At 47.0% G+C, this 15711-nt stretch overlaps 1 protein-coding gene across 3 annotated transcripts in view; it reads right to left on the bottom strand.

Annotated features, from left to right (window-relative positions):
• Window positions 1-2566: 2566 nt before the first annotated feature.
• The window catches only part of AZIN2 (antizyme inhibitor 2), a 42895-nt gene continuing 29750 nt past the window's right edge, over window positions 2567-15711 (bottom strand). For 2 of the 3 annotated variants that reach the window (XM_032388495.1, XM_032388479.1), the window contains exons 8-9: window positions 7967-8181; window positions 5156-5382 (exon numbers count right to left, since the gene is read on the bottom strand). In XM_032388495.1, the coding sequence (XP_032244386.1) occupies window positions 5244-5382; window positions 7967-8181 (354 nt within the window). In that variant the 3' untranslated portion in view covers window positions 5156-5243. Of the gene's footprint in view, window positions 5383-7966; window positions 8182-15711 lie in introns of all 3 variants that reach the window. The other variant, XM_032388484.1, reaches the window with a different exon arrangement.

The raw sequence follows: 15711 nt of genomic DNA on the forward strand, positions 1-15711 counted from the left end.
CAGGCTCCAGGTGACATTGGCAGTTAGGAGAAGCTCCCCGTCTTTGTGAGATTAACAAATGTAAAGAAAAATTACCTTGTGATCAACTGTTCTTTAATACTGGTAGATATACAGGATACTGTGAATGCTTAAGCATTACCTAGCAAAAAGGGAGAGACCCCTAAGCTGAGACCTGAGAGAGTCCTTCCTTCAACCGTTATTTATGGAACAGCTATGTATAGAGCAGAGTCTAGGCACTGGGGACAGGCAGTGAACAAATCTCTACCTTTAAGAGCTTAATTCCAAATAAAATATATAGTATGTCAGATGGTGAGCTATGGGGGGGGGAGAGTAAGGGTACCAATGGGTTACAAAATGCTGGGGTGGGAATGTTCGTTTTAAAGAGTGGTGGTCAGGAAGGCTTCACTGAGAAGGTGACATTTGAGCAAAGACCTGAAAGGGTGAGGGAGAGAGATCGTGGAGCTGTTAAGGGCTCTAAGGATTTTCAGGGATAATCTTGATGTGTTTCTTACCTTAAATAACGTTTTCAAGGATCTAATTCCTATAAAATGTGACTCCACCTAACATAGATGGGGGACCACTTTGTATGGTATTCAGAAAAGGCTTTCCCAAGAAGGTGACATTTAAGGTGACCCTTTAAAATGAGAATGAGTTCGCCCAGGAACAGCAGAGGGAAGAGCAAGGGCAGAGGCCTGGAGGCAGGAAAGAACTCTGTAAATGTGAGGAACTGAAAAGAGGCCAGTAGGCTGGAGCATGGTGAGAGCAGAGTGGCATGAGAAGGGAGAGGTGGGCAGAGGCCTCAGGCAATTTCGCTTTTATTGGCATCACAGTGGGAATCAACTGAAGGGCTTTCAGCAGAGGACTGACAAGATCAGGTTCAGATTTCAGTATGATCCCTCTGACTGCTAGAAGGCTGTATTGGATAATTTTGCTGGTTGAATTTACAAAAGTTTAGCTGCTCGTCCCAGAGGTGCCAGGAAGAGGATTTAAAATGGAGCAAAGTGTTGAGAGGGAAGTCCCATCCTGTGGCCTTCCCTGTGGTCCCTGTACAACTGAATGAGCTGGCCTGAGCCTCCAAAGGGAGGGATGACACCCAGAGAGGCACAGTCTCCCTCCAGAACAGGCATAGACAGAGAGGACAACTTGTATCCCTGGGACCTCCATAAGGTTCCCTGGCGACCACCAGCCCACCAGCTCTTCTCCTTCTGCCCCTTTTGAATATACTTTCAATTATCTTCTCAAAGATCCTGTCATGTTTCTGTTCCAGAAGCACATGGGGCTCCCTACTGCCTACAGAATTAAGGTCAGACTCCTTACTCTCATTCAGGGTCCTTTATGACCCCACTGCACTGTGAGTTCCTTGAGGACTCATCTCTGCATCACCAGCGTCTACTACAGGGCATGACCACAGTAAATGCTCAAGGAATACCTTTCAGCATCTTTTACTTAGCACCTAATGATGTGCCAGGCTCTGAGCTGAGTACTTTATACCAATAGCCCTCTGAGGGAAATATATTTAGCAGCTCCATTTTACAAAGGAGGAAACAGATTCAGACAGGTCTGATGCTAGGTTTATTCACTTGTCCATTTGATATCCACTTTTTGAGCACTTACTTTGTTCTGAGTAGTGAAGACCTAGCAGTGAAAAAAGTAAAGTTCCTGCTGCCAAGCTCACATTCTGGAGGCGCTGACAGAAGAACATGTAATGGAGTGTGGTGAGTGCTGATAGGTACTGTGAAGAAAAAGAAAACCAGTTGAGGGAGGAGAGAAAGATTGCAAAGTGCTGTTTTCTAAAGACTGATCAGAGAAGCCTTTGCCTGGAGAAAAGATTTGAATAGAACCGGAAGTGAGTGAGCCCCACAGATAACCCGGGAAGTTCATTTCAGAGAGCGGGGACAGCAAGTGCAGGCCCAGCATGGGTGCAATGTATGGAGTGTTTGAGGAATGGAGGGGCCAGTGTGTCTGCGGAGGAGTAAGGGAGGAGGAGAGGGAGCCAGAGAAGTAGCTGGATGAGGATTTTAAAGGTTATTCTCAATGAAATGGGAATCGCAGCGGCAACTGGCTCCAGTGCTGAGCAGAGTGGACAGTGGAATGGCAGGAGGGGGCCAGGCCAGTCCCTGAGTGAGAGGGGTGGCAGCTTGGTCTGGGAGTGGCAGGAGCAGGTCCGTGAGCCTCCCAGAATGAGTGAGCGAGCGAGTGAGCCCACAGGAGAAGCCTCGGGAGGCACAGATGGGTTGTGGGGAGTTGTTGAGAGGAGGGTGTCCCTTAGGTGAGGTCCCAGGGCAGGATGGGTCTGGCAGAGGCCAACAGGAAAGTGACCTCTGGGGCAGCCAGCATGGCATGCAAGTTCACTGCCAGTGGCCTGCTTAGGGAGGCACTCAAAGAGGCAAATGCCTGTGCAGCCCGGGCTCCTGGAGACCCAGGTCAGATTCCTCTGGAGAGGCCTGAGGGCCTTCACATCCTCCACCTGTTTAATACTCTTCTCTTCACAAAAAGATGGAAATGACAGACGAAAACAACTGAAATGACTGTTTATTATTCTCAAGCAAATCACAGCAACTTCTGTGTATATCTTCCTCAGAAAAGTATAAATTTCACACTTGCAGCAAATGGAACATGAAACATTTGAAAGGCTCCAGTGAGAAATCCGTTCAAACTCCGTGCCAGCCGCTGTCACTTTAAAAGCCACAGAAGCGTCTCCCCAGCGAACCTGCCTGAAGCAGCCTCGGACGGGGCCTAGGCGATGGGCTACGCCTGGATCTCCCTGCAGCCAGCGGTCTTAGCAGTGCATCTGCTGCCTTTGGAAGCAGATGGCCGGTTCCAGCAGAACCTGTGTTTGCCCTCCTTCCCTCTCCTCCAAAGGAGGAGCATGAGCGGGTCCAGATCTGCTCGGGCATCAAAACGGAAGAAGTCTCAGAAACAGCCTCACGCATGAGGGCAGAGCCCGGCACGGGAAGATGAAAAACCTGGTGGTGGGTAGAGAACCAGCAGGCAGTACAGTGACCCTCTCTCCTTGGTCCCCGAGTCTCTTGGGGCCCTGACCTTTCAGCCTGTTTATTGTTGAAGTACCACAAACTAGGCCTAGCCTGGAAAAGGCATCTCTGCTTTTGACAAGCGCCCAGTTCACTCAGAACACGTTGCCTCGTGAGGTGACCTCAGAGCCACATGCAGGAGCCAGGATTGTCTGAGATGCTGAAACTGGCTACCAGGTATGATATTGTGACTTACAATAACAGACGTGTTTTGTTTTCATCCCCATTCCTGGCACAGAGATCCTAAAATTTCCTAAGTGACAAGAGCGACAAAGGTGTCTTTTGTTATTTCCTACCCTCAAACCCTGGGGAGGGGAGGAGGCTGGAGATTAAGTTCAGTCACTGATGCCAGTGATTTAATCAGTCCTGCCTAGGTAATGAACCCTCCATAAAAGCCCACAGGACAGGGTTCGGGGAGCTTCCAGGCCAGTGAACACATGGGAGTGCTAGGAGAGTGATGCCTAGGGGGCACGGGAGCTCTGCACCCTTTCTCCAGAGCTTGCCCTGTGCAGCTCTTTCTCTGGCTATTTCCTTTCATAATAAACCAGTAACAGAGTAAGTAAAGTGTTGCCCTGAGTTCCGTGAGCCAGTCTAGCATATTGATTGAACCCAAGGAAGGGGGTTATTGGAAGCTCCAATCTATAGCCGGTTGGTCCAAACACAGGTCACGACCTGGACTTGGAGATCGGTGTCTGAAGTGGGGGGAGAGTGGGGTGGTTTTGTAGGACCGAGTCCTTAACCTGTGGGATCTGAAGCTATCTCTGGGTAGACAGTGTCAGAATCGAGTTGAATTGCGGGACACCCAGCTTGTGTCAGAGGACTGCTTGGCAGTGTGGGGAAAAAAACCCATGTACCAGGCTTACCCAGAGAGAAGCTCAAGTGAAGGTATAAAAACATTCATAATGATATGTCCAGAACAGGCCAGGCCACAGGGATGGGCAGTAGACTAGTGACTGCCAGGGGCTGGAGGAAGGGGGAAATGGGGCGTGAATGCTAATGGGCACAGGGTTCCTCTTCGAGGTAATGAACATGTTCTGGGATTGGACAGTAGTGATGGTTGTGCAGACTCTGTGAATATACTAAAAACCACTGAATTCTGTACTTGGAAAGGGTAGGTTTTAAGGTATGTGAATTTTATATTTCAATTTTTTTAATTGCAGAAGAAAAAAGTCTTTCAGGTCCCCTGTAGCAGCTGGGGGAACTCTAACATCTGATCTCCTTTGCTAAGCAGCTCACCCCCCCGCCTCCAGTGCATCGCCTGGGACCATAGCAGTGACAATGAACTTCCAGCTGAGGGGACATCAGTGTCAGGGCCCTTGGCACTGGACGTGGCGGTGCTCTGTGGCCAGCCCTGCTTTGGCAGTTACTGCCTGAATAAGCGAAACCAATCACCCATATCTGCATTACTCTTACTGCCTTGCAGACCTGCAAGAACAGTAAGGGTGCAGGGTCTCTTCAGAACGTCTCTGACACCCATCTCTTTGCTCTTTATCTTTGGTATGAATTTCCAAAGCTGTGTCAGGTACTCAGTCGCCCTCACGTTGGGCCAGGCCTTAGGCAGGGTGTTGGGTTCACATAGAGGCCCCCCACCAGTCGGGAGCTGCAGCTCCAGGGCTGAAGGACGGCAACTCTGACCCCTGCCTCAACCCCTAACAGCTCACTCTTCCTCATGACACCAGGCATAGCGGCCCGTGCAGAGGACAGAGATGAGTCAGAGAGCCGGGGGCCGGTGGGAGATGTCCACGCTGCAGCTGGGTCAGGACTGAAGCAGAGGGCATGGGGTCATCAGTGCGGGGTGGGAAAGTCTCGGCCCTGGCCTAGCCCAGGCTGCTTTGTGAATTGAACTGCTAGATTCCACTGGAGTATTAAAAAAAAAAACCTAAATATTTATTTGCTTCATATTTACAAAGGTGGGAAGGAGACCAAGGGAGACCCCAAGAACACCCCCACACCTGGCTGACCAGGCCCCTTGCGCTGCAGAGGAGGCAGACACAGCTGGAAGGGACAGGATTTATGTTGCATACTTGAACTACAGCGAGTGTAAGACTGGTCCTATTTAGAGGGCAGAAACACTACAGGTGGAGCGTGGGGGGCAACAGAGTGAGCACCGGAGTCCTGGCCGAAGGGTGCCCCTGCTTGCTGCCTTCCCCACGTCTCCCAGAGGCATCTCTGCGGCCCCGCTGGAGTTCTCCAGGGGGAAACGGGGTCCGCTCACATGATGCTCGCCGGGGTGAAGACAGGGCCCACGCACAAGGTGTCTGTGATCTCCCAGCCACAGGACAGAGGCTTGCACATGCCCTCAGTGTCCTCGTCCTGTTCTGCAGGCAGCAGCTGCCCTCGAAGCGCTTCCCTGCGGGCGAGAGAGGGGCACTGGAGGCAGCTAGCACGGAGCCCACAGGCCAGGGGCTCCTGAAGGCCCCTGCACCAGAAGAGCCAGCCCGCTCTGTACGGTTCCCACCTGGCCCCAGAGCACAGCCTAGGGCAGGAGCAGGGGTGGGTCTGCTGACCTCTTCCCCCACCGCTCTCTTCTCCCCTGTGGCCCGCCTCTACAACAAGGGAAAAAGAACCCACATTTATTGAGTACTTACGACAGGCCACACATTGTGCCAGGCACCTTACTTACAGCATCTCATTGTGTCCTCCCCCAAACCATGTAAGGGCATTATTATCCCCATTTTACCAATGAGGAAATTGAGGCCGAGAGAGAAGTGACCTGCATAAGGTCACATCCCTAGAAGGTGGCAGAACTAGGATTCAACACAACTCTCTCAGTCCAAAGCCCACATTCTTTATATCCCAGGCTTAGGACTTTAAAAAAAATCCTCTCCTGCTCCCCTCAAAAATCCTACAAACCTACCTACCCAGGTTGATAAATGGCCCCACCGTCTGACCAGCTGCTCAGCCACAAGTCTGGAATCTTGTTCCCGTGCCCAGTCCATCCCTGCCGAGCCCAGCTCCTGAACTTCCTTACTCCTCTCTCCATTCCCAGGGCCACCACCATCTCTAGCCAGGGCTACACAGTCTCCCTGTTCTGCTCCTGCCTCCTCCAGACAATTCTGGCCCAGGTTCATTTTTCCAGGAGGCGAATTCCTGCGCTTGAGCCGCCAGCAGCTTCTGTCTGCTCTCAGGCCCTGCCCAGCCCGGGCTCCCACCTGCAGCAAGGCCTCCCTCCTTGCTGACGTGTACACTTCAACAGCAAGTCAGTGGTCAGGCTATTCTTTCTGGCGGGAAGCTCCCCAGGCCAGGCACCCTGCACCCTCTGTCTATCTCCTTCTCTCTCAAAATGGGTTGGTCCAATTTCTTAAAAAAGCATCAGTGACAGACTTCCCACTGCCTTCGAGATCAAGTCCAACCTGGGCCTCCAGGGTGCTTCTCCATCCAGTCTTCTGCACAGGCCACTCCAGCCAGATGCAACTATTTGCAGTTCTTTGAATGAACGGGACTCAAACCCCACCTCCCACAGCCTGGACCACCCCCGTCAGCCTTCCTGTGGCTGGCTAACACCTCCTGGCCCTGACCACCCCTCCGCACCCCGCTGTCCCTCGCTTCCCAGTGACCTTTCTGCTCTGCACCAGAGTCTGTGTGTGCAGGTCACCACGCCATCTCGGGTTCCCTTGTCCCCCTGGGACCCGGCCCAGAGCCAGGCTCTAAAGCAGGGTGTTTGGGCGGGACGCCTTTGATATGGGGAATTTCTGGCACAGCCATTTTAATACATCAAAATGTTTTGTTTCTAGCAATGAGTAAACGGACTCCCTGCACCTCCTGTGCCAGCGTTTGCAGGGATGGTATAAGGAGGCCTGTGTGGTTGGCTTTTTAAGTTTGGTTCAGGCCTTGTCACAACACCCCTGATGTCACAGTGGCTGCATCAGCCCAATCCTGTGCCCCCGCGGGGAGTAGACACAACAAAGGTCTGTTGACTGGATGAATGAAATGCGACTTTGAGACTGAGCCCCATCAGGCTGGGGGTTGGTAGCATTGTTGGGGAGCGGGGTGCTCAAGCACCCAGCATGTCCCCCAGAACACAGGCTGCACTCACTCCTGAGGCCCAGCACAGAAGTCCCATCAACTGCTGCTGCCCCTGCAGGGCGTCTCCCAGCCCCCAGAGGGGCTCGTCTCCACTGACCAAACCTCTCTCTGTGATAGCACGATTCTGTGCAGGTGAGAGGAGATGCCTGACAGAAGGCCAGACAGGAGGGCTCAACAAAAGTGACTTCTGTCTGTCTCGTGCCCCTCTTGCCTCACTGGATCCCAGCACTGGCCCGGTGAGGCAAGTGGGGCGAGTGTTGTGTGCATTTCCTAAGGAAGCTCAGCCAGCAGGCAAGTCTTTCCCAGGCCACAGAGCTCAATCCACATCTGCCCTTGTCCTCCCTTATTGTCCCCAGTAGTCAGAGTGGTCTTTCTAAAATCCAAACCAGACCATGTCACTCCCCTGCTTCAAATCAGTCCATGCTTCCCACTGCTCAGAGCCCTTCACTTGGCCTTCAAGGCCCTTCCCAGCTCCAGCCCTGCTCCCTCTCTAGCCACAACCAACCTCAGGTAGTTTCTTGAAGACAGCATGCTCGCTCCCTGTTCTTTCTGCCTGGAACTCCGGGCTGCCTCTTGCTGGTTAACTCCCACTCATCTACCATCTTCCTTCCTCTGGGAGGTCAGTCTGGGCCCTCAGGTTCCACAGCCCGCCCTCACCGCCCCCTCCCCCGTATTATCAGGAGTGACTGTCTGCTCCTCTGTCTCTCACAGGGTGCTGAGCTTCTCAAGGGAAGCTCCATCTCATTCACGGCCACGGCCAGGTGCCAAGCGCAGGCCTCACTTGTAATCGATAGCCAAGAGCTCCTTGTCAAACTGGGTTACACGGAAACCAGTCTCAAATCTCAGATTTCTCTTGTTCCCTGCCTGCTCCCTTCTCCCCCACTCCCTTCTCAGCAGGGCCCCCTTACCAGGCCACCCGGGACATGGCATAGGTGACTCGGCAGGTCTGGGTCTCCCCGAGGGGGGAAGCCATGCCCACGGTGTAGGCGCCCATGTTCTCAAAGACCAGCCAGTCCCCTACGTGTAGTTGCGGCAGCCACAGGCCCTCAGCCACGCGGTCACGGCCATCGGCCACAGGGCCCCACAGGCTGCTGCTGTACAGGGACTGCTCCGCGGATGATCTCTGCAGGAGAGAGGCACAGTCACATTCAGCTTTCCTGGGCACACTGAGCGCAGCCTTAGCACTCCCTCCCTCAAAAGCTTTCCATGGCTCCCATAACCAGTACAATAAAGACGGGAGGGGCCTTCTAGCCTGGCATCTAAGCCCCTCCTGCTTCTCTGCATTCATTGCCTTGTACATTCTGAAGCCACAATGCCTCGTCTTCAATCCAGGCTCCAACACTTACTAGATACGTGACCTTGGGCAAGGTACTTAATCCCTCTGAACCTCCATTTGCTCGTTTGTAAAATGGGAATAACTGTAGTATCTACCTCGTAGGGTCACTGAAAGGATAAATGAGTGTATGTAGGGCATTTAGACCAGCGTCTGGCACATGACAAGGGCCCAGTAAGATAGCGCTATCATTATTGTTGTTATTGTTACTACCTCTCTGCTTTGGTCTTCACTGGCCTATCTGCCACTTCCCAGACCCTGGGTCTGTCCATACCTCTCCAGCCCTTCCCCCTCCCTCAAATCCAGCTTGGCCTCTGGGCCCAGCCCTGGGGCTTCCTCTTCTGTGAAGGCCTCCCAGATGCCCTCTCATTCCATGCCAGGCCCCATCATAGGAGCCAGGAGTACACAGGTGAGTTAGACCCTCCCCCCCTCGGCTCTCAGTCTGGGGAGAAAGATGGGCCTCCAACAGATAATCACAGGGTGACCTGGCAGAGGTCACAGAGGAACCCATGGGGTAGACAAAATTCTTTCCATTTCAGGAAAACTGAGGCTCTGAGAAGTTATGTGACTTGCCCAAAGACACAACTACCAATTACATAAAATTAAAATTTTTTTCTTAAATGACTTAAAAATGCAGAAAAGGAATCTGTAACACAGACCATTTGCTGACAACCAGTGCAATTTGTCACAGTGTGGGATTCTGCCAGGCAGGTCCTAGAGGGGGAGTCCTGACTGAAAGATGGATATGAAGGAACCCTGACTGCCCTTTAGTCCCCTTGTCCATCCCCGCTGTGCTACTGTGTTCCAGTCACTGCCATTGCTCTGGGCTCCCAGGGAAACCTCGCTTCCCTTCCCCCAACCCCAGCCCCCCCCACTCTTCCCTGAGGCCCCAACCCCACCAACTCCTAATTTCCCTTTAGATCTCAGCTACAACAGCTTCGTGAAAACCTTTCCTAAAGCTCCATGCTCCCCCCAACAAGCTTAGCCTTCATAGCATTTGTCATAATTTATAATTAAGTATTTGTGAAATGTACCTGCTCAGGCCTGTCTTCCCTGTCAGACTCTAAATTCCATGACCCCAGAGATCATGACCATCTTGTTCACCCCTGTCTCCCCCATGCCTAACAGTCTGGCATAGAGTAAGTGCTTTTTTGAATAATATCTTTTAAGTGAATGAATGAATGAATAGGAAATACATGAGTGATAGAGAAAGAACCAGAAGAAAGAAAGGAAAGAAAGAAAAAAGAGGGAGGGAGGAAGAAAGGAAGAAGAGATTAATAGAAGCCATCTAAAGAGTCTAGAAGGAGGTAGTGGAGAAGACCAACAGGGGAAAAAGAAAGTGTTATAACACCATAGCCAGCAGCAGGGATGAGTAAAATTGAGAAAGAAAAGCCACAGATTGCATAAGCAGAAATAATATTCATGTATATGATAAAAAGCTAATAAGCCATTAGTCTCAATAAAGAAAAACATGCACATATTAAAGTAAAATATTAAAGCTATCCATATTCATTAATTGAGTCATTCAACAAATACTTATTGAGCACCTACTATGTACCAGGCTTCAATCTAGGAGCTGGGAAGTATATATTCTGGAAAAGGGAGACAAATATATCCTTGTTCATATAACTTAATGTTCTTGTTTATGAGCTTTCTGTTAATAAATAAAATTACTCTCAGTTGCTCTGAATTATTTCCCTTAGCTCCACTTCTTAAAAAGCATTAAGCTAACTTTTAAAGCTTTTGGGGGGAAATGCTATATAAATGAATCCATGAGGATCCTGAGAAAAGAGCTTCCAAAGTTTTTCCACAATAAAGTAGAAAGAAAAGACACCCTTGCATTATAATAAGAGTTCTCTTACTTCTTATTAGTGGCATAAATAAAAATCAGTGGAAAAAAATTTTAACTTCTCAGGAAATAATGCAAAGCTACCCTTTTGCTATTTAAAGTGCCCCCCCACCCCGGGATGCCTGGGTGACTCAGTCAGTTAAGCGTCTGCCTTCCGCTCAGGTCATGGTCCCAGGGTCCTGGGATCGAGCCCCACATTGGGCTCCTTGCTCAGCGGGGAGCCTGCTTCTCCCTCTGCCTGCAGCTTCCCCTGCTTGAGTTCTCTCTCTCTCTGATCAATCAATCTTAAAAAAAATAAAGCCCCCCCTTCTTTAAGAAAAAAGTAAACAAAAAAAATCTGCAAAATAAATATTCCAAAAGCATATTTGGCAACAGGCTTATTAAGTCTTAGCTCTTTTTAATGAGTGTGAAAACTGAGTGGAAGCGGACAAGCCTCTGTAAAAATACAAGCTGCCCAATCTGCTACCAGGCCCTCTCCCTGAGAGAGGGCAGGGAGTTTACAGAGCATGCCCACCATTGCCTCACACCACATCTGGGAGGCAGCTGCAGATCCCATTTTACAGATGAGAAAAGTCAGAGAATGGAAGTGACCAGCTCTAGGTTCTGGAGGGAGTTAGTAGCAGAACTCCCGAGTGGTCCCAGACAAGGGGCCTCCTCGCTGCACCAACTGGCTGCCCTCCTCAAACAGGCCCAATAAGTGAGTGGATCCACACAAGAAACAAGGTCAAACATTTAAAATATCTTCTGGCCCTGATGGAGTCCTTAAATAATTCCCCAACTTTTAAAGAATAAGTCAATAATCCCTATTCTACATAAGGAGCACAAAAATATTTTAAAAAGAAAAAAATGGAGTGAACCAGGGCAGCACATAAAAAGGAAAGAAAAAAGAACAAAAACATATGGACGGAATTTAACTTGTGAACATACAGGAAAATCTGAAATGAAACCGTAACTAACCAAATCTGCACTCCTAGCCAAAGATTCACCTTCAGTGATTTACCTCTATATGGAACAATATGGACAATTTACCCCTTTGGAAGACAGGAACAATATGAGCAAGGTGACCCCTGGCTTCATCATAATATGGAAAATATAAGTCTACAATTCAAATCTAATTTTCCCAGTACATGTCAATATGGCATTCAATAGCCTATAGCATCTATTCCTGATTAAAACTACAGACAAAACAAAGTCAAACCCTGCAATGCAGAGAGACTATTTAAAATAAAGAGGCAACTCTAACTTAATGGAAATACGTTAGAATGGCCTCATTTCAGAACCAGAACTAACCTTAGTAATTAAGTTCAGCCCTTCATTTTCCAGATGAAGAAACGGGAGAGACAGGGTCCGAGAGATTAAGTTAACTTGCCTAAAGTTACTCATCAGCTACTATATGGTAAAGTCAGGACTCTAACCCATGTCTTCTGACTACCAAGTCTGAAGATTTCTGTCACCATTCCTATTTTATGTATCATGAGAAATGTGGTCAATAGCTATTGGGGGGGGGAAGAAACAAAAAGGTATAATATATAGAAAATGAAAAAAATATACATTGCAGATGACATGTTCGCCTACCTGAAAAATCCAAAGGGAAGGGGTAGTTTTGGGGGGAAATCAGTGAGTCTCAACATGCAAGCCATTGTCTCAGCTCAGAAACACAGGGAAATGTTTCCACTCACGATAGTAATGAAAGCATTATGTTATTAAATTCTTGGATGTACTTGAGCCACAATAATTTATTCAAAGAAAATAAGAAAACCTTAATGAGAGAAATAAAATACAAGAGCTCTACCTCTAGCTGGAAAAACTTAATAAAGCAAAAAGAATTCTCCCCAATTTAATAAATAGATTAAGTAGGCTATTACTAATTAAAATCCTCAAGATATTTTTCTGAATGTTAGAAGTGGCATGATAAAAGAATAAATGTGAGGGGCGCCTGGGTGGCTCAGTCATTGAGTGTCTGCCTTCGGCTCAGGTCATGATCCCAGGGTCCTGGGATCGAGCCCCACATCGGGCTCCCTGCTCAGCGGGAAGCCTGCTTCTCTCTCTCCCACTTATCCTGCTTGTGTTCTCTCTCTGGCTGTCTCTCTCTGTCAAATAAATAAATAAAATCTTAAAAAAAAAAAAAAGAATAGTATCAAAGAATACTAATAAGCAATAATGACAGACTCAATTTTTGTTAAATATTTAATTCCTACAAAAATATTTGTACCACATGTAAGATATAAAGAATAACAATAAAATGAATATCTGTGTACCCACCACTGGCTAAATAAATATAAAATTTCCAAGATCTTTGGAACTCCCATGTGGTCTACCCCAATGACATGCTGCTTCCCTAACCCCTCCAGAGGTACCTATTATCCTGAATTTTGTTTTCATTATTCTCCTGCTCTGTTTGGCACAATATTTAGTACACTTTTGAAATTTGTGTAAAATGAAATTATAGAGTACGTAATCTCTGCAACTTGCTTTTTTTGTTGTTGAAACCCACATTCCCAAGATTCATCCAATATATGTAGCCATAATTCACAATATGCTGCATCGAATTCATTATATGGAACACACCGTAATTTATTTATTACCCTGCCAACAAATGTTAATGTTGTTTCCAATGTTTTATATTCTAAAAATAGCTCCTGTGAACATTCTTATATATATCCTCAAATACACATGCCAAGAGTTTCTTTTCAATATATATCTAAGAACTTGCTGGAAGGTAGGGTATACACATGTCTAACTTTATGAGTAATGCCAACTTGTTTCCCAAAATAGAAATAGCAACTCCTACCTGCCAGTGTCTAAGAGATCCAACTACTCTATACCCTCACCAACTCTTGATATTGTCATGCCTTTAATTTTTTTCTAATCTAGTCAGTAGAAAATGGTGTCTCCTTTTCATTTGAATTTATGTTTCCTTGATTACCAACAAGGTTGAGCACTTTTTCATTTTCTTTTTTTCTTTTTTTTAAGATTTTATTTATTTATTTGACAGAGAGAGGGAGAGACAGCAAGAGAGGGAGCACAAGTAGGGGGAGCGGGAGAGGGAGAAGCAGGCTTCCCGCTGAGCAGGGAGCCCAATGCGGGGCTCAATCCCAGGACCCTGGGATCATGCATGACCTGAGCCAAAGGCAGATGCTTAACGACTCAGCCACCCAGGCACCCCAACTTTTTCATTTTCTATTTGGATTTCCTCTCCTGTGAACTGCCTATTAAAGTCTTATGTCTATATTTCTATTGCTTTCTATTTTTTACTGCTTTTCTTCTTATTTTCTTAAGATTGTTGTGTAAGAATCCTTTATATCGGGTCATGATCTCGGGGTCCTAGGATCGAGTCCCACATCAGGCTCTCTGCTCAGCGGGGAGTCTGCTTCTCCCTCTCACTCTCCTTCAGTGTGCTCTCTCTCTCTCTCTCTCAAATAAATAAAATACTAAAAAAAAAAAAAAAAAAGAATCCTTCATAAACTCTGTGTACTGATCCCTTATCCAGTTGTATATGTGTTTCCATATTTTCTCCCAGGGTGTGATTGCCTCTTTCCTTTTGCTAACAGATGAACAGAGGCTCTTCATTTTAATGTAGACAGACATCAGTCTTTTCCTTTTTTGGTTTGTAAGAGATTCTTTACTGTTCTTCCCTGTTTTAAGGTCAAACAGATATTCTCCTATATGGGTGTCTGGGATTTATATTCACATGTGCATTGAGATAGGGATTCAACTTCATTTTTTGCATGTGGACAATCAGGTGTCCCAGGATCATATATTAAACAATCCCCAGTGATCTGCTTTGCAAGCCCTGTTGAAAATCAAGTTTCTAGATATATATGGGTTTTTCCTGTGCTCTCAACTATGTTCTTTGTCTATTTTTTTATGCTGGTATCTAAAATAAACCATTTTAATTACCTTCAATGTTGGCAATTATATTATCTACTTATATAGATACATATTTCTATTACATATAATCTATTATCCATATTATCTATATTTATTATCTTATGGTTACTCTAAACATATACATTTTAACATGCATGTGAATATAAATCCCATGGTTTAATCTTATGGTTACTCTAAACATATACATTTTAACATGCATGCCTAACTTAAAGTCTAAAATTAATCAATATCTTCCTCTCAGTTAAAAAACTGACAACACCAGCTTGGTTCCTTTACCTCCCAATTTATATTCTATTGCTGTCCAGTGTTTTAGTTGATCTTATTTGTGGCAGAGGCTGCTAATTGCCTACCCCAGCAATTCCAACCCTCCATTTTTGCTAGGCACATGACCACCTAGAATAAAGACCATGTTTGCTAACTTTCCTTGCAGGTATTTATGGCCATGGGACTAAGATCTTAGCCCAATGGCTATGGGATAAGAACATAAGTATTATGTGGCTACTTTCAGGAAGTTTCCTTAAAAGACAACTGGCACATGGGCTTCACCTCTTCCTTCCTTCCTATAATGACTGGCACTTCGTGTTGTACCTAGCACGATGAGGCTGACTCATCTTGCTAGGTACAACTGGAAGCAATGTGGTTCCACATGACTTTAAACCACTATACCAGCTCAGAATTGCCTGTATTGAGACATTTACATAAGAGTGAAATAAGCCTCGATAGGGGCGCCTGGGTGGCTCAGTCGTTAAACGTCTGCCTTCGGCTCAGGTCATGATCCCAGGGTTCTGGGATCAAGCCCCGCATCGGGCTCCCTGCTCAGCGGGAAGCCTGCTTCTCCCTCTCCCACTCCCGCTGCTTGTGTTCCCTCTCTCACTGTGTCTTTCTCTGTCAAATAAATAAATAAAATCTTTAAAAAAAAAAAAAAAAGAAAGAAGCCTCGATATCTTGTTCAAGTCATGTATTTGGGATCTGCTACTCACAGCTGAACCTAATCATAATTGAAAACTTTTTTTTAAGATTTTATTTATTTATTTGACAGAGAGAGAGAGAAAGGGAGCACAAGCTGGGGGAGTGGCAGACAGAGGGAGAGGGAGAAGCAGGCTTCCTGCTGAGCAAGGATCCTGATGTGGGGCTCGATCCCAGGACCCCAGGATCATGACCTGAGCTGAAGGCAGACGCTTCACCAAATGAGTCACCCAGATGCCCCTGAAAATTGTTTTTAACCCCATGAATTAAATGTTATTGGTGGTGGTGGTGGTGACAGTCAGTGATCCTTTGGATGTACCCACATATTTAGCTATCTTTGGTCACCATTCCTTCTTGCAACACAGACCATTCCTCTGGAATCATTTTCCTTATACCCGAAATATATCCTTTAGATTTTCTGTTAAGGAAGCTCTGTCTCTCAGTATTTGCTTGTCTGAAAATGCCTACATTTCATACTCATTCTTGAAAAACATTTTGCTGGAGACAAAATTCTAGGTTGATATATTAAAGCTGCTATTCCAGTATCTCCTACCTTCCATTGTTATGGGAGAAAAGCTCTAAGTCTGTCATTCTTCTACAGGTAGTCTTCTATC

Source organism: Phoca vitulina, unplaced genomic scaffold, assembly GCF_004348235.1.
Source record: "Phoca vitulina isolate PV1807 unplaced genomic scaffold, GSC_HSeal_1.0 scaffold2, whole genome shotgun sequence".
Lineage (NCBI taxonomy): Eukaryota > Metazoa > Chordata > Mammalia > Carnivora > Phocidae > Phoca > Phoca vitulina.